The sequence below is a fragment of the Propithecus coquereli genome, unplaced genomic scaffold (assembly GCF_000956105.1).
Source record: "Propithecus coquereli isolate 6110/MARCELLA unplaced genomic scaffold, Pcoq_1.0 Scaffold76, whole genome shotgun sequence".
Classification (NCBI taxonomy): Eukaryota; Metazoa; Chordata; class Mammalia; order Primates; family Indriidae; genus Propithecus; species Propithecus coquereli.
The window spans coordinates 8,320,388-8,341,250 of record NW_012153729.1 but is presented as its reverse complement, the minus strand read 5'-3'; the positions used below and the strand labels follow the sequence as shown (position 1 = coordinate 8,341,250).

The 20,863-nt window shown below is 57.5% G+C and overlaps 2 protein-coding genes across 2 annotated transcripts; one reads left to right on the top strand and one right to left on the bottom strand.

The window, feature by feature from the left end:
- Nucleotides 1–3,878: 3,878 nt before the first annotated feature.
- Nucleotides 3,879–9,092, bottom strand: PRCD (progressive rod-cone degeneration). The gene is made up of 5 exons (XM_012662281.1): nt 9,019–9,092; nt 8,673–8,741; nt 6,604–6,683; nt 6,116–6,204; nt 3,879–5,464 (listed from the first exon to the last, which is right to left on the bottom strand). The coding sequence occupies exons 1-3, from the start codon at nt 9,090–9,092 to the stop codon at nt 6,662–6,664; spliced, it is 165 nt and encodes a 54-aa protein (XP_012517735.1). The 3' UTR covers nt 3,879–5,464; nt 6,116–6,204; nt 6,604–6,661.
- A 2,417-nt stretch (nt 9,093–11,509) lies between these two features.
- CYGB (cytoglobin) lies at nt 11,510–20,359 on the top strand. The gene is made up of 4 exons (XM_012662266.1): nt 11,510–11,790; nt 16,152–16,383; nt 16,753–16,916; nt 19,229–20,359. Exons 1-4 carry the CDS (start codon nt 11,648–11,650, stop codon nt 19,260–19,262), a joined length of 573 nt encoding a protein of 190 aa, XP_012517720.1. The 5' UTR covers nt 11,510–11,647; the 3' UTR covers nt 19,263–20,359.
- The last annotated feature ends 504 nt before the right edge of the window (nt 20,360–20,863 follow it).

Here is a 20,863-nt window from a genome sequence, read left to right as displayed (position 1 = left end):
ACCCTGTCTCAAAAAAAAAAAAGGAATAGAGTTAGTATTAACAAAGCTGTGAACATTTTTGGAAAATCTTTTTTATGGATGTAAGTTTCCATTCCTCTTAGATGCCATAGTGGTTTCCCAAGCGGTTGTAGCACTTTAGCCTCCCCCAGCAGTGTATTACAGGGTTACAGATGCTCCACATCCTCACCATCGCTTACTCTGGTCAGTCTTTAATTTTAACCACTCTAGTGGGTGTGTAGTGGTATCTTGTTGGGCTTTTGATTTGCATTCCCCTGATGATTTACCATGTTGATTATCTTTCTATGTGTTTATTGACCATATGTCTACTTTTTGGTACAATGTCTATTAAAACCTTTCCTCCCTTTCTTTATTAGGCTGTCTTCTCATTATCAAATTGTGAAAGTTCTTTATATATTCTGGATACAAGTCCTTTCTCAGATTTTTGTTTGGCAAATATTTACTCCCAGTCTTTCCAAGAGCAGAAGTTTCATCTTGATAAAGCCCAATTTATCAATTTTTCTTTTACGATTAGTGTTTTTTGTATCCTATCAGAAGGACCTTTCTCCATTGAGTTACTTTATCCTGTCTGGTTTGGATCCCATTGATCTATGTGTATGTCCTTATGAAAATCACACTGTTTTGACCTCTCATTTTGTTTCTTCATCTTAGCAAGACCACTGTGGGCTGCTTGGGTTTCCCCTCCTAAGCCAGGGAATGTCTCCAGGCAGAAGCTGAGGCAGTCATGGGCCACCGTTCTGTATGCTGTCTATCGTCAAGTGTCTGTTTCTTATATTTGGCCCAGTTTTCTGGTTGTCGGTGGCAGAAAGTCTTAATCCATTTCTGTAACCGCAGTGTCTGGCACACAAGCACTCTGTAATGTTTCTCAGCACCTCTGGACACAGGCCATTATAGTATCTTTTGGTTGGGAAGATCTGTGGAGCCCCAGAGATCATCTGATCCATCCCCTTCACTTTACTGAACCGTTCTTTTCCTGAGGAGGTCACTAGTCCTTTGCATCCTGGGCACAAGCCCACCCAGTTTCAACATATGTTTATTGAATGGGGAAACTGAGATCCAGAGAACAAAAGGTCACATGAGCAGGCAGGGCGGAGCTGGCAGAACTAGGTTTCCTCGGCTGGGATCTTTCTACAGCACTAACCGGGAGGACAGGGACTGTCTCTTTCACTGCTCCGTCACTCCCAACACCTGACACAGTGTTTGCACGTTGTAGGCTTCCAATACATGCTTGTTAAATAAACAACCAAATGAACAAATTAATTTTTTTTAATGCTTAGTTTGAATGGCTTCAGCCTCTGCATATGAATGTTAAGTGTATGTGTGTTTTCACATAGGGACAGGACTGGCCCCTCCTGCTCAGGCTCATAGGCCCAGATCCTGTCAGTAAATCTTTTTTTTGTTTGTTTTAATCCCCACTAGGGGGCACATGTGTACCACAGAGAGGGTCTGTCCTCGTTAAGAATAATACTAAGCAATAAAAAGGATCCCTTTAGTTGATCCCTCTAGAAGCCACCTCCTTGGTGTCTATACCCTGACCCTCCTGCTGAGAAAACAAATAAAACAGCCTTCCTCTCCAGCTCCCCACGCCAGCCGGGCTGCTGGCTGCCATCCTCTCCTCTCCCGAGGGCCCTGCCCCTGGCCGAAGGAGGCAACAGAGTAGCAGTGGCAGTGACTGTGAGTGATGCCCTCGTTGTCTGTCATCTCTGCCCGGAGCCACCGCTTCCTCCCTGAGGGGGACTGATGGGTCCTAGAGAGGCAGCTCTCTTCACCCCTCACCTGGCAGGCAAGGACTAACCTTTTGGGGCCCTGAGTCTGATCTGCCTTTGAATGTGAGCTCTTTCAAGAGAGAGCAGGGGGAATAACCCTGGCCAACACAGGCCCACCCTCAAAGGCATGGCCAGGACAGGTCCACAACTCCATTCTTTGTGCCTTTATAGACAGGTCACACCCAGAATTTCCTCACAGTCCCCGACTCTAGACTCAGGCCCTTTGTACCCTGAGCTTTGGCATCAGATTTCGCAGGCCCAAGGCCTCGCTTCACTGCTAGCTGGGAGTGACCTTGAGCAAGTTCTGTGAACTTCACTTTCCTTATTGGATAATGAGGATAACAACTGTTCCTGCCTCGTAAAGGAGACAGTGCATGAGATAAAGCAGTTGGCACAGTGCCTAGTCATAATGAGTGTTTGGTACATATTAGCCATTATTAATCATGTTACTAGTATGGTCATCGTTTTATTAACGTAAGCATCAGTGTAAGCCACTTTGCCATTCTCCTTTCTTGAGGTTCATGAAGAAACATTATTTTCCTCTGGCTCTAGATCGTGGGCTTCTTCCTACCAGGCTCTCCGCAGAGGGGCTGCGGGAGCCGAGGGAGCTGCTCTCCCACCACATTTTGTCTGCCTCGGATCGGGCACCACGCCTTGTCCATCGAGTCTTGGAGGAGGTATGCCCTTGCCCAGGACTGTCCTGCGCACACATACACGCAAGCACACGTTTGGGGTGGATGGGCATTCCCCAAGGTCGCATCTGCACCCTGGGGTGACACAGGACAGCAGCAGCTGTTGCAGCCTCTATGGCTACTTCCCTTGCTCCCCCACCCCACCCCCGCTACCTCATTAGTTCTCTGGTCATGCTCCAATCTCCAGGAGAGACTGGCACCAACCCTGAGTCTCAGTCACAGAAGTAGCAGACAGCCGTACCTCCCTGCTCCTGGCTGCTGCCCTTGGCCACCCTGCAGCTCCCAGCAGCCTTGTCCCTGTCACTCAGGCTCCCACCAGCAGAGAGATTAGCATTCAGATGGAGGAAGGGAAAACATCAGGGCAACCACCTCCTGTCTTCTCAGGGGCTGAGACTCACTCATGAGGCAGAGCCAGTTGGGGAGGTGTCTAGGGGCTTGTCCTCCAAGCCCCTGCTGGAGGTTGGGACAGGGCTCTGGGCACACAGAGCGGCCATGGTGGTCCCCTAGTACAGGCTTACTGGGTGCTCTCCCCACTCCAGCAGTTCCACCCTCTGCCACGCTCTAGTTTGTCTCAGAATTGCCAATTGCCCAGCTCTACACGCGCAGAGAGACAGGGCAGGAAGGACCGCAGGGCAAGGAGGGCAGGAACTCCAGCTGTTCTGAATCCACCACTGTTCGGTAACTTGGAGTTCACAGATAATTGTACTAGCTCACATGCATGGGACACTTACGAAGCATGCTAAGCACTTTATGCACATTATCAAATCAACCCTTACAACAACTTTAAGAGATAGGTACTACTATTACCTCCTCTTACAGCTGAGGAAACTGAGGCACAGAGTTGTTTAGAAACCTACCCAAGGCCACAGAGGGAGGAGGTGTGGTGGAGTCACGATTCAAATCTGGGCTGCTTTCAGATTCCTTGCTCTTTCCCTCAGCTCTGTCTCTCTGGTTGCCCTTTTTTTTTTTTTTTTTTTTTGGACACAGAGTCTAGCTCTGTTGCCCAGGCTAGAGTGCCATGGCGTCAGCCTAGCTCACAGCAACCTCAAACTCCTGGGCTCAAGCGATCCTCCTGCCTCAGCCTCCCAAGTAGCTAGGACACAGGCATGCGCCACCATGCCCAGCTAATTTTTTCTATTTTTAATTGTTTGGCCAATTTCTTTCTATTTTTAGTAGAGACAGGGTCTCGCTCTTGCTCAGGCTGGTCTCAAACTCCTGAGCTCAAGCAGTCCTCCCGCCTCGGCCTCCAGAGTGCTAGGATTACAGGCGTGAGCCACCGCGCCCGGCCTCTCTGGTTGCCCTTAACTCCCTCTCTACCGAGCCCCTGCACAGTCCTGCTCCCACTTCTAAGCAGCAGCTCTTTGCAAGGAAACAGGAGGGGAGAGGACTCAGCCTGTGTGGGGACAGTGTCATAGTCAGGATTTAAGTGACTCCTCTACTCAAAGGTCCACCCTTGCCACAGGCTTCACTGCAACCCCTGTGACAGGAGCAAGTGGGCTGAGGAAGGGACGCCTGGGTCCTGGGAGCCTTCTGTAGTGGAGTCCTAGGCTGAGGGAAGCAACTTTCTGCAGCAGTAGCTGCAAATGTGCAGATTGCGCGAAGAGCCCAGGGTGGGAGAGGCCCCGGGAATAAGAGGCGAGCGTGGGCTGGGTGTGCGGGGAAGGTGTAAACACAATCTGCTCCCACCAAAGCCAGCCTGCTCCCTGGGGAGAGAGCCCCCCCTCCCAGCCCACATGGCAGCCCAGCTGCCAGGGCCCAGGCAACCTCCAAGCCCCGGCAGCCACATTCCCCCCCGTCCAGCAGCCCCTTCCTCTCTCCTCCCCACCCTTCATCTGGAACGGACACCTGGAGGAGCCACCATCTCCTGCACAGGTTCTTAGAACGGTGCTGCAAAGGGCACCGCCTTGTGGAAGTGTGTCTGGGCCCTGTGCCAGCTCCATGACCTTGGCCTGACGAATCCTCAGACCAGTGGAAGGAGATGGGCAACCTGGAAATGGCGGCAAGGATGAGGTGACAGGAGCATGACAAGTAGACCAGAGGATGAATGCAAAGACAGGATCAGGGAACACAGACGAGGTCCCTGGAACAGGGCCCTCTGGTCCTCAGCCTGACAGTCCTGTCACCAGGAAGGCTGATGCCTCCCAGGACAAAGACAGGCTGACAGGAGCTGAGACAGGTGGTCACAGGCTCATGGCCTGGGTCAGGTGGGCATTCCGGCTTCGATGGGCTCCTTGCCCTAGTGTGACCTCCCCCTGCCTCCTCCCTGCCCTACTTTGAGAGGCTCCCACAGAACTGCCTCTGCACACACCCCAGGCTCCCTGCAGTACCAGCAGCCCCTCCCCAGGAGGCTGTGCCACCTCCCCCATCCTTCTGAGTGGCTTCCGAGTGGGTTCCCTCTCATCTGCTGCAGCTCTCACCCTTTTCCTTCCTTCCTTCAGATGTGGAGCGGCGGCTGAAGTGCTGCTGTCTAGAGAACTCCTCCGTCTCCTACTGCCTGAAAGTCAAGGGCAGGGGCCAGCCAGGCAGAGAGACATCGCAGCTGGGCCTGGCAGTGGGGGGCTGGATGGGGAGGAGAGATGCGAAGGCAAGGGGGGAGCTTTTGAAGATTAATGGCTGTGAGACAGTCGGGAGCAGCTGCCTGCAGGGTCTGCGCCTGGATCTCGGGAGCAGAAGCGGAAATCTGCTTTTATCTCTGCTCAAGATCGGGCAGGGTTGTAAAGACAGAGAAATGGCAGAGCAGCTGGGGGCAAAGGAGGCAGCCGCCGTGACTGAGCAGTCAGCAAATTGACAAAAACAAGTGTCATGCTTTTTCCCTTCCCACATGCTACTGCCCATTTGGAACACATGCGCGCGAACACAGAAAACACATTCAGAGGACAAGCTGTTGGTTGCTTCCCTCCAGCTGCAGGCAGGCGTGTCACAGATCCAACTGGCATTTCTTATTGAAAATTTCAGCAGAGCAGCCAGTGCCAGGATGAGCTCTGGGGACTGGGGAAAGGCCAATGCCATAGGAGGTGAGGACCACCACAGCAAACCGACACTTGCACAGCCCTGCACCACCAGTCCCAGGGCTAACAGAGTAGCTCCTGGGCTGACAGACAGGCAATCAGGCCGACGCCCCTCCCTCACCAGGCGGCTGCAAACTGTTAGGTGTCAGGGAGGCCGTGCCATGGTTTAAGAGCATGGGCTCTGCAGCCTCCCTGCGAGCCTTGGAGCCCCCCGCTTACTAGCTAGGCGATTTGGAGCAAATTATTGAACCTCTTTACATGTTTCCTCATTTATAAAATGTAGATAATATTCCCAGTCTGTGCAGGCTACTGCGAGGATTGAGTCAGAGAGCGCATGGAAGCCCTTGATCGGTAGATGTGAGTTACCGGCTATCCCTTGGTTCTGGAGTCTCCTCGCTCCTCACTTTTCCTGCCCCTTGACTGGGGCTCCAGGGCTGCCCCAGAGTTAGCCTGGCTTCCTCCGGCTCAGCGGTCCCTCAGAGGAGCCTCAGAGGAAGGGAACCCCTCCAAGAGCAGTGGGCATCTCTGCTCCTCTGGCCAGCCCCCGCCAGGTCGTGTTTGGGAACCCACAGCCAGGGCCTCGGGGGAAGCAAAGACTGGCAGGTCCAGGGCCTGGGAGGCAGGCGTCTACCTTCTCACTGATGCTTTCCCGTTCTTCTCTTGCTGCTGCTTCGGCTCCCACAGCATCCTCCTGGGCTAGGGGACAAACCAGGACCTGAGCTGAAACAGAAAACCAAAACAGACCATCGCTTTCTCCCATGCTCAGAGATGGGACTTGTGTTTCAGAGTGGACATTCCAGAGCACCATCTCTCCCTTAGAAATCCCCAAGCCCTGCCCTCAGGCCCCCAGCACAACAGCCACCTCATCCCCAAGCCTAGATAATGTGGTCGAGACCACACCTGGTTCTCTTCAAACTAACCCTTGCCCGTGGCCTGGAACATAACAGGCTCAAGGCAGGAGCTGAAGACATGAGTCCACCCACCTACTCTTAACCTCCATCAGTGACTGCAAGAGCTGAAGACTGCCTTCTGTGTTCCCATATGGCCAGGCCTTGCATATTTCTTCCTTCCTTGTCCCCAGCCCTGCCCTCTGCCCTCCCATGTCCCAGCCCGTCCTACCTGCCTGGGCCAGCTGATCCCAGTCTCTGGGGCTGAGCCCCCCTGCAAAGGTGAGGGCTTACTTCAGAGGCTCTTTCTCCCTAAACAGAGGAAAGCCCTGGAGTCAGGAATGAAGGGGGTGACCTTCCCATGCTTCTGGCTCCCCTTTTCCTCCTGCCCCCATGCCTAGTGATTCACCCCAGTATTGAGGGGCAGAAGCATATAAGAAACCAGTTGGAATTGATGACAGTGTAACTGGAGAGCAGAAATGTCACCCCCACTGCCACCCCCAGCCAGCCTTCCATGGCAGCCACAATCAGCAGGTGGTTCCTCCATGTCAGACCAATTTTTCCAGTTAACTGGGTCCCAAGGAGTTAATAGGCAACTGCTTCGTTCTGGCTAAGTCACACCAGGCCCGGCCTGGCCAGATGGTCCTCTGATTTGGCCTTTCCTCCCCTGCCAGGAGGTCCAGCCCATTTCATGTAGAAGAGACACTGCCTGAAAATCAGAGGCCTGATGCTCCCACATAAGCTGCAAATTAGATGGACGATCTTGAGCAAGTCATTTAAATCTCACTGTCCCTTGGTTTCCTCAACCATTAACAAGAGATAAAAAGTACCTTCTGCCAAACCTTCTGAGTCAGAGTTAACAAACAAGAACCCTCTGGAGAAGAACAAAGCACCAATCAAGTATAAAATAACAAAAGAATGGCTAGCTAGCGTTCATTGAGCAATTACTTCTCGCCCTCATAGAAACTTCACAACCACTTTGTTACTAACCCCAGTTTACATACGAATAGAATGATCACATAATTTCCCCAAAGTCTCTCAGTGAGAAGGAAGCCAGGACTTAAATTCCGGCTGCCCAACCCTGCACCCAAACTTAATAGTGAGGACCAGTCAGCATTTGAGTGCCTCCTATGCGTGAGGCCCGGTGACAGTCATTCTATATGTCAGCCCGTTTAATTAGTAATATCAATCAGCCACTACTGTGATGATGTCAGCTAGCCTAGCGAGTTGAGGAAGAGTGTCACAGAAATGTCTCTGTGTCCTGTGCATGCCCACGGCTTCCTGCTGGGTCTTCTGACAGAGTCTGGGAGAATCCCAGGATCACGACGACAAGAAACAGAAAGACTCTGAGTTCTCTCGGTTGCCCGTTTCCACATATCTAAGGGACACATTGCAGGCAGGTCCCCACTCATAAGGAGACATAAAGGGTCACAGGCATGCATGCTACTGTACCCGCCATCTGAGAACACACTGTGTGGAGACACCCTCCAGCCGGTGGGCCCTGGAGCCCCAGGACGTCACAAGATCTTTTTTTGCTTTTGTCTAAAGAGTAAGAGAGTCACTTTTCAGACAGGTCTCCCACGCTAGGTGGGTCCCAAGGCACAAAAAGAACATTCACACATAGGTACTTAATAAATATTCGCTGATTCTTTTCAGCGTTTCCTTGGGCATAGGAGCTTCTATCATAGAATGACATTGGTCACCCAGGAAGGGAAAAGTCTGTAAGTTCCCACAACTTCACCCCCTAAAGGCCACATGGCTTCAACCTAGGGAAGAGTTAACTTCCTGGCCACTGGAGACAGCGTCCTGCCCGCAGGGGCTGCCCAGCCAATGGCGCTCAACACTGATGATGTCATGCTGCTCCTGCGCCTTCTATTGGGGACTGGACAGCGAATCCTGCTGGAGTTCAGGCAGTGGAGCGGCTGAGGCGGGAGGGGGCAGAGGAGGAGGGGGGGGAAGGGAAGGGTGAGGAAAGGCAAGCAGAGCCCGCAGAGCTGGTCAACCTTGTCCCTCTTTCCACTCCCCTGCACCCTCCAACAGAAGGTGCCCCTGGGGACCATTCGCACTTGGAGGAGCAAGGCAGAGCAGCTTTGGTCCAGAGGAGGGGGCTGGGGGTTCCCATTCCCAACTGGAGAAAACAGACATCCAGCCTGCCTACCAGGCATACAGGAACAGGGCAACAAGGGCAAGGACCAGGATACAGTGCACACACATGCACACACGTGCACCCCCAGGCATGCACAGTGACAGCTTCCTTGGCAGCACCCTCCCTCCCCCACCCCAGCCCCTTTTCTGCCTCACCTGACTGAGGACTGGAGGTCTGTGTCCAAGCTGCTGCCCATAACTGCCCCATCCACACCACTGGGCTCTCTGTGGGAGGCAAGAACAGGCAGGAAGAGCTGTGGCCAGCACCCAGTCACTCCCTGCTCCTCCACAGGACCTAGCCACGTTGAACTATGGGACTGGAGGCTGCAGCCTAGTGCCTCGGAAGCTCCAAGTTCCCTCCATTCTGAGCTTCTCAGGGGTCCTGGCAAATGCCCTCCCAGCCCCCTGGAGGTCCAGGCAACCCCTGCCCACCTTCAGCTTGGCTGGAGCCCAGATCAATACTTCCTCCCCCACCCCAGCCATAGCCCAGTCAGTTTCTCACGGTTGGACACGGTTGGCAAATCGACGACGCCAGAGCATGGCCAAGGTGCTGAGCAGGAGGAGGGTGGTACACATGGCTCAGCTGCCCCATCCCCTCCCAGACCAAGTCTGCAGAAGACGGCCACGGGCAAGGGGCCAAAATGGCCCCGCCGGCTTTCAGGAGCCACTGCCGTCTGTCCCGAGGTTCCTGTTGGGGATGGATTAGGAGGCTCAAGCTTCTTAGTAGGGTCAGCAGCCTGACCTTGTGAGGACTGATTAAGCTCACCGGGCCCAGGTTCTCCCCTCCAGTGACAGCGTCAGGGTGTGCATCGTGGCACTGAGCAAGTATTCGGCATGTAGAGTTGGTAAGACTGGGCCTTGCTCTCAAGGAGCTGACAGTCTAGACAAACGCTCTGTCAAGTTAAATAAGTGACTGCAATAGAGTGACTCAGGAGCACTTTGGGCGTTGCAAGCATCAGGTAAAGTTCAAAGGAGGAGCTGGGGGCGTCTGAATGTGCAGATGCTCAGGGAAGGATGGGCCCTCGGGCAGAAGACTCTGCCCAGGTTGCTGACATGAGAGCACGTGGCATCTTCCAGTACCTGAAAGTTGAGTGGCAGTGGACAATGATGTCACAGTGGAGGCATCAGGAGAGGAGGAAGACAGGGGAAGAATATTAGACGATGGAGGCAGAAAGACAAGGGAGAACAGAGAGCGAAGGGCTGGCTCAGTTTTACCCTCTGGACAATCCCTCCAAACTTCCGAGTACACGCCCTCTTCTGTGAAAGGCACAAGTGTGCACTCACAAAATAGTACACGCACCTACTTACAAACTATATGCTGGGGTACGACACAAATACATTCCTACACCATAAGAGTTACATAAAATTTGTAAAGGATGAGATGAAAAGAAATAGAATTAAGATTTCTCCTATTTTCTTTCCACGACCCAGGGGAACCCCTTCGGCAGCAGCTTGGGGGGCTGCCACCCCAGCTTTGGGAAGCTGTCAGGGGAGTTCGGTGGAGGATGGAGCCAGCAATGGCCACGCCAGGACGTGGGTCTGAGAATAATGTAAGAACCCGAACCATCCACTCTCCTCCATTCCTTCCAAGAGCCTCGAAGGCATTAGGCTTTTCTTCCCTAATGTAGGTGCAGACAATGTCAGAGGCACTGCCCAGGGGGCCCAGCAGGCATCTGAACCCTGAGCTCCAGGAAGGGCCCAGGTTGGGGCAGGGCTGGGCCTGGACAGGTTCTCACTGCCTCCCTTGTTCTCTGTCTTAAAATTGGATTTTAAGAATAAATGCATGATCCAGAGCTGAAGAGGAGAGCTAACCCTTGGCAATGCTCAGGCAGTGGGACAGCAAGTCTTGAGCAGGACAAGTGTTTCCAGGGAGCCTGAGGAAGAAACAGAGACACCCCACCTGTCCTGTGACTTCTGTTTCAGACACTGCAGACCCTGTCTGCCCTCAGGCTTCTCTGGACTAAGCAGCTGCTGCAGGGCAGGCACCCTGGGGCTCTCAGAGGCAGTCCGAGCCTCTGGCCTAGTGTCACTCACACCTCCCTGAGCAGGGTCCACCAGGACGGATTTGTCCCTGCCGTTCCCAGAGTAGGGGCCTTGGTGGGAACTGAGACAAGACTTGTCGACCTCGAGGTCCTCTCTGCCCTTTCTTTCGGACTTCCCTCTGCCACCGCCAGGGCCGGAATTCAGGGCAGCGCCTGGTTCTTGCCTGTCTGTGTCATTAAAAAGCCCCCCAGGGACTTCTGGCTGCAGCCACCGCGTGCGTGCACCGAGGAGAAGGGGAGGTGGCCGGAAGGGAAGGGGGGCGCAGGGCCCTGCCGCCCGGGATTGGAGGTGTGCTCGAGTTCCGACAGCCCCAGTAACTGCTCCCGAGCCAGGGGTCCGGCGCTCTGGGAGTGGCGCCGCGGCCCTCAGCGGCTAGCTCCAGAGATGGGGCGAGCGGGGGCCCAGCTCGTTCCGTGGCGGCTGCCGGAGGGGCTCGCGTTCGCCCCCTCGGGCTGGCGACGGCCGGCCGCGCCACAAATGCCTAGGAGTGTGACTTTCAGTCAGTTCCCTGCCGCGTGAAGGGTACACACCCGCACACCCGCGACACCGCACGCAGCAGGAGCCGGGACGCTGTGCCCCCAGACCCGCACCAGCTGGGCGCACTCCTGTGCTGCCCGCGCCGCCCGGCGCCGCGCGACCGCCCCTTCCTCCCGGGACCCCCAGCACACCGGCCACACCTACCCCCAGCCCCGCCCCGCCGTCCAACTCCGCCGTGGCCTTGCGGTGGGCGGGCGGCAGCCGTGTAGCCCCCACCCCGCCCAGCCCTCACCTTGCCGGAATTGGCTCACCGACACGGACTTGGGGGTTTGGAGCGGATTTATTTTTTTAAACATTTTTTCAGCAGACCACATCTCCGCCCCCCGCTCGCGGTCCCCCGCCCCCCGCACATATACCCTGCACACCACACACACACACACACACACACACACACACACACACACACACCCGGCGCGCACAGACACACGCTCCCTCCCTCCGGCGCTCTACCCCTCGCCCGCCCGCCGCGCACGCAGCCGGCCCGGCTCCCCGCGCCCCGCGCCCCGCCGCCGCCGCCGCCGAGCGAAGCCGGGCTGGGCTCGGAGCCGCTCATGGAGAAAGTGCCGGGCGAGATGGAGATCGAGCGCAGGGAGCGGAGCGAGGAGCTGTCCGAGGCGGAGAGGAAGGCGGTGCAGGCTACGTGGGCCCGGCTCTATGCCAACTGCGAGGACGTGGGGGTGGCCATCCTGGTGAGGTAGGTGTCGCCCCAGCCCGGCCGGGCCCAGGGCAGGGAGGGCGGCAGCGGCTCCGGGCAGAAGCAGGCTGGGCCCGGGTCCGAGCTCAGCGCCACCTCCCCAGCCGCGATCGGGCCGGGCCGGGCACGGGCAGCGTGGGCGCCTTGGGGTGGGCGAAGCCCCCGTGGAACCTTTCCTAGCCCCGGGCGCGGGGCTCACTAGGAACTAGAAGCCAGATGCGGGAGGGCGCCTCGGTCCCCCACCTCTCCTCTCCCTCAGAACTCCTCGCTCAGCGGCCGTTCCCTCCTCACCAGCAAGCCCAGCCACCCCTCCAAGCCGTCAGGCGCACACGTTTTACCAGCCTTTCAAAGGGGGCCGTGAGGGCTCCCCATTTTAGAGACAAGAAAACTGAGGCTAAGCCAAGAAGGGGGACAAAGAGGAGTAGAACCCTCTCTCCAGCTCCGCCGCTTTCCCTGTTCAAAGCCTCTTGGAAGAACAGAGCACAGAGCAAGAGAGTAGAGGTCAGAAGGAGTAGACCCTGGGGTCGGGTTTCCCAGGCCGCCTTCCTGCCAGGGGGGTGGGCCAGCAGGGAGCTCCCAGGTAAGGCACAGGTGAGTGGAGAAGCAAACAGTCCCCTAGGATACAGTCCCTGCTGAGTTTGATGGAGAAGGGAGAAGAGAGAAGCTTCAGGAGACAGGGCCCAGCCCTGAAACCCCCACCTAGGAAGGAAATGCTGTCTTGGGCTCAGGGCACCACATGCCTCCGAGGGGCCCACAGAGAGACAGTTATTCACACACCTACACACAGGTGCACATACACCACTCTCACGAACTCCTCAAGCCCCACCAGCGAGTTACTGACTCTAGCTCCAAATCCATGCTCTTCCCACAAGTGCTGGTCTCTGGGGTGCAGGCGGAGAGGCCCCAGACCACACTCACCCTGAGGCCCCTGTCCTTGGCGGAGGGAAGCTGTCAAATCTAGGACAGAGCAGGGCAGACTTGTTCTGTGAAGATGGGGCGAAACCTGGCCTCTGGAAGGACAGCTTCAGTGCACGCCTGGCTCCCAGGTCGCCGTCTGCAGCTCCCATTTCCCCCGCCCCCACCCCTGCCTCTCCAGAGCCTGGGACCTACCCAGCTCCCTATTGATGTGCCCTGATTCCTCCAACTTAGAAATAGATTTTGGAGGAAAAAGAGCAAGAAGCACTTCTGAGGAGTTAGCGGAGCTTTCCTGAGGCGTGAGGAAGGGGCAGCTCCCAGGCCCAGAAACACAGCCCGGTGGGGGGTGGGGCAGGAACCCAAGAGGGGATGGGGACCCTGAAGCCCCACACCCTGAGACCCCGATCCGCACGTGCGAGCACCCACACACCACGCAGTGGGCAGCGCGGTCCCAGACGTGCCAGACTGCATCCTCCAAGGGCCGCTCTCAGCCATGTGTGTCGGCACAGCAGGCCCCCAGGCCTCGGGGTGCACACATGGGTCACCAAGCGGAACCAAGGCAGGGTCCACAGGACCTTGGAGACTCTCTGTCCCAACCCCTGCCATTTACGGGTGAGGACATGTAGAGGATGTGTTCACAATCCATTTCCTGGGCGCCCCTGAACCTCCCCAGGAATGGGACAGGGTGGTGGTGGGGTGTGCAGAGGAAAAACACTGAGGGCAGGGCTGTTTCTGGGTAGTCTGAGCTCTTGGTGGGGTTTTCTTTCTCCCTCTGCACCCCCTCTGGCTCCCTGTTCTTGACTCTTAGAGGGAGCTGGGCCTGGGCTGGGGGAGGTATTTACCAATGTGCTCCGTGCTCAGAGAGAGGCCCCAAAAACCTGAGGTTTGAGTTAGCAACTAGATCTAGCCTGCCACACTTCACTTGACCCCACCTCTGTGTTGACTAGAGCCCAGCCCGAGGGACAGCCTGGCCCAGCACAGTCTCAGCCCCAAGTCCCACAGCCTTCCCTTGCTTTTTCCCCCCTCCTGCTGCCTGCCCAGGGCCTGGCCAGGGGGGAGGCGTGGAGAGGGAGGTAAGGGCAAGACCGATTAGCTTCTCAGGGCTCCCAAAGTCCCTTCTGGGATCCTGGGCCCATCAGTCTTGTCACAATGCCCTGTCTTCCCACATACGACACACACATCCTCAAGGACAAGGCCCCAGCTAGAGCCTGAAACCCACCCAGCCCTCTGACCCATGCTCTCACATCCGCCCTCTGCACTGGGCCAGGCCCTGGGCAGCACATCCGCCTGCAGGGCAAGGAGGAGGCAGCCGTACCTCCGCACCCCCACCTGGAGAAGTTGGTGGGGGTGGAGGAGGAGTTACCTTTGGGGTCTGAGGCATACCCCACACTTCCACTCCCTGCCAGGGAGGCGACCAAGAGGGAACACCCACCCTCCCTCCTGGTTGTAACTCTGACACCTTCCCCCTCACACTCAGACAAGCCTATTTCAGGCTCTCTTGGAAGCCCAGATGCCTCCGGGAGCTGAGAAACTCCCCAGGGCTGAGGCTTCTCCCTGGCAGCACAGGCTGAGATGGGGTGGGCTGGGGGGAACATGGAGGGGACGGGCAGGAGGTGGGTGTGGAAGCCAGGAAGAAGGAGCAGAGCACGTGGGCCCCAGGCTCCCCGGCCCAAAAGTGGGGGCTCCCTGGGACTGTCATTCCTCAGGGCCATAACCCGGTGCTCAGTGTGGGGGCAGGGTCCCAGCCATGGTCCCCTGGCACGGCAGTCTCTCCAGGCAGGATGGGGAAGCCATCAAAGCAGGGCTGCCTGGGCTCCTCCCTTTATTGGGCAACCTTGGGCATCAATTCCTAATCCGTTAAATGGGGATGAAAACAGTGCTGACCTCAAGAGCGTATTGCAAGGATTAGTGAGAGCTCATACTAAGTGCTCAATAAATGTTCCCTGTTATTTCCTCATCAGTAGAATGGATGCAATACCTGCTTAGTTGTGGCAGTTAAATACAATAACAGAGGTGGAGATGCTTTGCAAATCTTCACATACCAGGCACATATGTATCATGATTTTTACTGCTATTGTAACATCCCCAAAGTCTAAGACGCTCATCTAAGTTCAGACAGGGTTTCTCACATTTGTCCCTCATTACGATGCTTCTCGAGAAAAAACCAACGTATTTTCAGACCCGTTGCCTCATTTGTCCTCACCAGTGTATCTGCAGAGCAGCAAGGGCAGGGACTCCCCTGACACTTCTGCAGACAGGGAGGCCGGGAAGTGGTTTGCCCAAGGTCACAGCTGGCCTCTGAGAGGGGCCCTCCCAAGTCTCCACAAGGACGGTGCCCAGGTCACTGTCCGAACCTCCCCCACCAATGGCAGCCCCATCACCGGGAGGGATGGCCCCGCCAGATGCTCTCTCTGCATCCCTTCCAGCTCTCACATCTGAGACTCGACTCCCAGCCAAAGGGCTGGGTTGGCAAAGTATCAGCTCTCTGAACACAGAGGGGGACATGCCAAAGGTGTGGAACAGCCTCAAAAGAAGTAGGTCCAAGACACTCCATACGTTTCCTGAGGATTAAGTCTGTGCATGTGTCTCGTGTGGCACCCAGCCCCGGCTGGGAGAGGAGGTACAAATGTCACCGTCGTTCTGCACACTGCAGGGCCCCGGCCAGGGCAGGGGGTCAGAGGGTGCATGAGACCTGGCTTCTGCGGTTGGGTTTGGGATCCAGTCTGACAGACTGAAAGGGTGGCAGCGAGTGCCACCTGAGTGGCACTTATGGCCTTGAGGGGAAAGCAGTATCTCCAGGCCAGGCTGGGGACTCAGAGAGAGGCGAGTCTGACACAGGGAACGAGTAAGGAAGGCATCCACTGTGCGGCCCACCCGAGGAATGTTTTACCAACGGCAAGTGAAGCTGTTCGGCTGGAGCAGAGATGGCTTGAGTGTAGGGAAGAACACGGACACGAGGTTGGAGGAATGTGTATGGGACAGTCTGTAAGGAGCCTGGAATGCCTGGTTAAGGAGTTCTGACTTTGTTTGGTAGACCGTGGGGAGCCGCTGAATGTTTCTGAGCATGAGAGTGACCTATTGAAAGCAGCAGTGGGGGGCAAATCAGACAATTTCAGATAAACTTGTGATTCCAGAACATGAGCTCTCACCCTCTCGGCCGTGCAGGGCGTGTAGGGTTTGGAAAGGAGGCAAGGAGCAGGGAAGGCCGAGCCTGGGAGAGAAGCGCAGCCTGAGCACGCCTGGCCGCAGACATGGCGGGCCGGGGAGGGGCCGCGTGCAAGGCAGCTTGGACAGAGCGGGGTCTGTGCTGGAGGGCCACATGCACAGTGGAAACAATTATGGGGGGTGGCTCCTGCTTCAGCTCCCACCCCCCCCACCATCCTGGCTGCATCAGGGTGGGGCCTGAGGGAGCCCCCCCCCCAGTGTCATCCTGTCCCTCCTGCCAGGTTCTTTGTGAACTTCCCCTCCGCCAAGCAGTACTTCAGCCAGTTCAAGCATATGGAGGAGCCCCTGGAGATGGAGCGGAGCCCCCAGCTGCGGAAGCACGCCTGCCGGGTCATGGGGGCCCTCAACACGGTGGTGGAGAACCTGCACGACCCCGACAAGGTGTCCTCTGTGCTCGCCCTTGTGGGCAAAGCCCATGCCTTAAAGCACAAGGTGGAGCCCGTGTACTTCAAGGTATGTCGCTGGATGGGTGCTGCGGCCCCACCGCCACCATGCTCTGCTCCAGAGCCCCCCAGGGCCCACACTCCAGCCACCTGCAGCCTGTAGGCTCTTGGGGGCTCCCTGGGGCAGCAGAGGTGCCCGCTGGGCTGCCCAGCCTCTTCCCCTGGAGTGGCTGTGACAGGGGGCAGTGCCCAGCAGCCGGAGGGAGGAGCAGGGTCCAGAGCAGCTCTTGTCTTGAGAGTGTCTGGTTCCCAAAGCTGCCAGGCTATTGTGTTATGAATGATCCCCTTGGCCACAGGCGGGACACAGGGGTCCTGGGGGCAGCAGGAAGGGGCAGGGCGCCCAGCGTTCGTTCACTCCTCCTTCCTCCTTTGCCCCCAGATCCTCTCTGGCGTCATTCTGGAGGTGATCGCCGAGGAATTTGCCAATGACTTCCCGCCCGAGACGCAGAGAGCCTGGACCAAGCTGCGTGGCCTCATCTACAGCCACGTGACTGCCGCCTACAAGGAAGTGGGCTGGGTACAGCAGGTCCCCAACGCCACCACGTGAGGAGGCGGGGGAGGGTGGGCCGGGCAGCCTCCCTGCCATGTCCTCTCCTGTCCCCCAGGTCTCCCATCTCTCCTAGGGCCCGGGGGCTGACCACCAGGGCAGGAACACTTGGGGCAGGCCAACTCTGGGGTCTGACATTTAAGAACAGGCGCAGTAGGAAAAGGCCTTCGAGACGGCTCCCCCGCTGACTTCAGGCCGCTCTGCTCTTGGCTGCCCAGAGCCGGGAGTCCCAGCAAATTCTCCAACAGGGAGCAAGGGAGCGCCCGGAGCCCCCACGGCCACAACTGCCCGGGCAGAGAGGCGCCAGAGGCTCTGGTGGGAAGCCTGGCCCAAGAGGCTCAGAGGCAGCCAGGCCAGCTCCGGCCACTTCCTCCCTGGGCACCAATTACACGGGGCTGTTTTTTCATCGACGCTGACCAATGCTCCTGCCCGCTGCCTCAGCAAGGGTTAGAGCCAGGAGGATCACGAGGACATGTACACACACACACTCATGCCCAAGCCCAGGCAGGACCTACATGGGTGTCACTCGCACGCACGCTAGCGAGGGATTGTTTACTTCCAGGCTGACCCAGAGGCCGGGCTTCCAGTTCTGGGCCCAGAGATGGCTCAAGGAGGGTGGCCGGCCTCAGTGACTCCAGCCGACTTGGAGCAGGAGGGGGAGGGCTACCCCCAGACGTGACAGCTGGGAACGCTCCTGCCTCCCTGGGCCCCCAAGGGGCAGCTGGTTCTGGGAGCTGAATGGAGGGGTGGAGGCAGGGCTGGAGTAGGAAGAGAGAGGAGCGGGGGCGGGAATGGGAACCAAGGGTCAGCCAGCGGCTCAGGACACGCGTTGTAGAGAAACATTCCCAGCAGTTTCCCATGGAAGAGGCGGCGTCTCCTCCCGGGCTCTGCACGGGCCCCCAAGGCTGCCAGACTCCTGCTCACGGGCCTCCCCTGAGGGCAGCCGGGTAGGCCAGGCCAGCTGCCCTTCCTGCTGGGACCACACTGGCCCGTGTGCTCCTGCTCCCCTCCCCCACATCGGCACCACCCCCGGAGAGTGGAGTCCTCGGAAACTGCTGGCTGTAGCGAGGACAGCTCCAGATGTGCACAGCTGGGCCCTGGCCTATCCCAGACCCTGGAGTAGATGGGAAATAGGCAGAGATTTTTACCTGCCAGAGGAGGGCACTGGCAGAGCCTAAAGAGCTGGGCTTACCACCCCACGCCAGCCAGCTGTCACCCAGAGGAGCCAGGGGCAGAGAAGGGCCACGGAGAGGAGGGGGCTTGCCCTCCCACCTCTCTCCCCGGGCAGGCTCTGCCGCCAAAGAAGAGTTTGTTTACAGCCAGGACACAAGACTTCCTGCTTCCAGAGAAAAAGACTTTTTTATAGGGGCCTAGAGGGACCGGAGAGAGAGCTGGCTGGGCACGAGCCCCAGTGAATCAGAAACACATGGCTAAGGCGATGCCCCGCCCCGCCCCTCTCTGCCCCAGCGGGACCCCAGGGACTTAAAGCTCTCCAAACCCCAAATGTGTGGAAATTGCTGAAGTCTCCTCCTCCACCCCATTTCTGCTCCTTGTGGACTGAATGGGCTCCGGGGGGACTGGGGGCCCAGCTGCCTCCCACACAGGGGGAAGCCCCATCTGTCGGGTCCTGGGGTTCCTCATCCCTTTGCACCCTCAACCCAACTCCCGGTTTCCCAAGGGCATGAGTGAGTTTCCAAGAAGTGTCTCTCTGGCCTGGGCCTGCAGACCCAATCTACTATCGGGGTCCAAATGGGCTCAGAGGGTGGGATGGAGTTACAAAGCAGAGTTCTAGAAGGCCCCGTCCAGCTTGTCTTATCTGGGACGCAGTGGTGGGCCGGCGCCGCTGTTTATGGAACCGTCTCTGCTCCAGGGTGTGTGCGCCTCTGCGTGGGCGGCGCGGGGGGGTGGGGGTGGTGAGTACATGTGCAGGGAACATGGACAGACGGACGGGTGGCCAGGGGAGGTAGGAGGCCGGACAGAAGGCACCACATTTCAGATTTAGTGGAAAAAGAGCTCACATTTGTATGGTGCTTTGCAGTTTGTGAAACACCTCAAACTTTGACACTTTATGTCACTCGATTCTCACGCAGACAGGCCACAGACTTGCCCGAGGCCACACAGTAGGTCTGTGGCAGGAGGGGGACCTAGGACTCCGGTCTAATGGTTGCTTTCAACTGCACTGTGCCAAGTCTCAGCAGAAAGCCGCTGCCCCGCCATCCCCGGATCCCCCTCCCTGGTCCCCCAGTGTCCCTGGTCTCCTTCCCAGCCCCTGGTAACCTGTTACCTCCATTTCCTATTTCGTCCACAGCCCACCGGCCACACTGCCCTCTTCGGGGCCGTAGGACCCCACCCTCCTCCCCCCCTCCCTGGCAGCACCTGAGCAGAAGGCCGAGTTCTGAAGACCCTCCTTGACCCTCCATGTCTGGGTGCCAAGGAAGCTGGAGGACTCCCTGACTCGATTTCCCGGAAGGAGGCCTCTGCCACGCCGCCGTCCCCCTGGAGCTGCCGGGAGGCGGCGCTGGCTGCCTGGATGCTGACCCAGCGCGGCGGGCGGGGGCCCTTCCTCCTTGCAGGCTGGGCCCGCTCTTCTTAGCTTTTCTACTCACTGTTAGAGAGAGACCTAGCTGAGCGCTGGTCAGCTGGCGGGAAGTGGGGACAGGAGTCGCTCCGGGGTAGACCGGCCCGTTTCTATGTGCCCGGCCAGCATGCAGGTCTCCACGTCACCATCTAGAGCATCACGCGCACTTCTACCATATATGCAGATATATCCTATATACAGTCTCTATACAAACATATGCACACATATACACACGGACGTATCTATAATGTGTATCTGCAGGGCCCAGAAGCCTCCGTCTGCCCACCTGCGTGTGGGGCAGGAAGGGGTCCCGGGCGAGCAGAGAACCGAATGTTCTGGCGGAGGAGGAAGCCCCACAGCAGTGCAGAGCGGGTCTGGGCCTGGATGGACAGGGCTGGGGTGACCCGGCTTGCCCGCAAAACCCAGCCCATTCTCTCTGACCAGCTCCCCACATCCCCACTTTGCGCTGCCAGGCAAAAGGCTCTGGCTCCCCCCTCTCCCTCGAAGGATCTGGCTCACTGAGTTGCCCCAGCATGGGTCATAGCAGACAGATGGGGACCAGAAGTTCTGGGCAGGGTGGCTGCGCTGGGGAAGGGGACTTAGTAAAGAAACCTCGGATGCCAGCTCCACCCGCCTTTGCCACGAAGACAGTCCTGGGGGCATCCAGGCTGCTCCAGCAGCTGGACGACAGGACCAGATGCCTGAGTCTCACCCTCAGCACTGGGGGCCGAGCACCCTGCCCTTCCCGCCCCTCCTCTGTCCATCCATCCGTGTCAGCCTTGCCAGGGACCCCCCACGTGGGCCCCTTGGTCATGTGTATCGTCCTCAAGGATGTTTTGCTGCTGTGGCTACTGTGCCTGTGTCCCCGCCCCCGTCCCACCCCCATGCAGCCATCCACGGAACCGCCTGTCCTTTTGTAGATCCTGATGTTTGTAACCAGACCCAGCTGTGTCATTAAACAGACCCGTTCTTGCTGTACCTGTGCACACTCGCTCGGTCTTTTCCCGCGACCTGCTCTCGCCTCTGTCTCCCCTCCCTAGTTCTGGACTTGGCCCTTTTTCTTGAAATCTCCCCCAAGGCCCCTCCTCACCTGTGTCTCAGCTACTCCTGGGCCCCTCTCTAAATCGTGGCTTAGAACGGCCGGGGCCCCTCTCCTGTTTGATCAAGAACACGGGGCTGCAGACTGGAAGCTGGGTTTTGTGGGAGGGTGGGGGCGTCTATACTTGTTAAAAAGTCAGAGGCCTTTTAAGATTTTTGTTCTGGAAATCTCCTAGCCAGGATAGGATAAGTGAGGAAGATTCAAGGGAGGGATTTCCGGACAGAGGCCCCCTTTGTTCACGCTCTAGCTATAGAGCCGAGGATCAA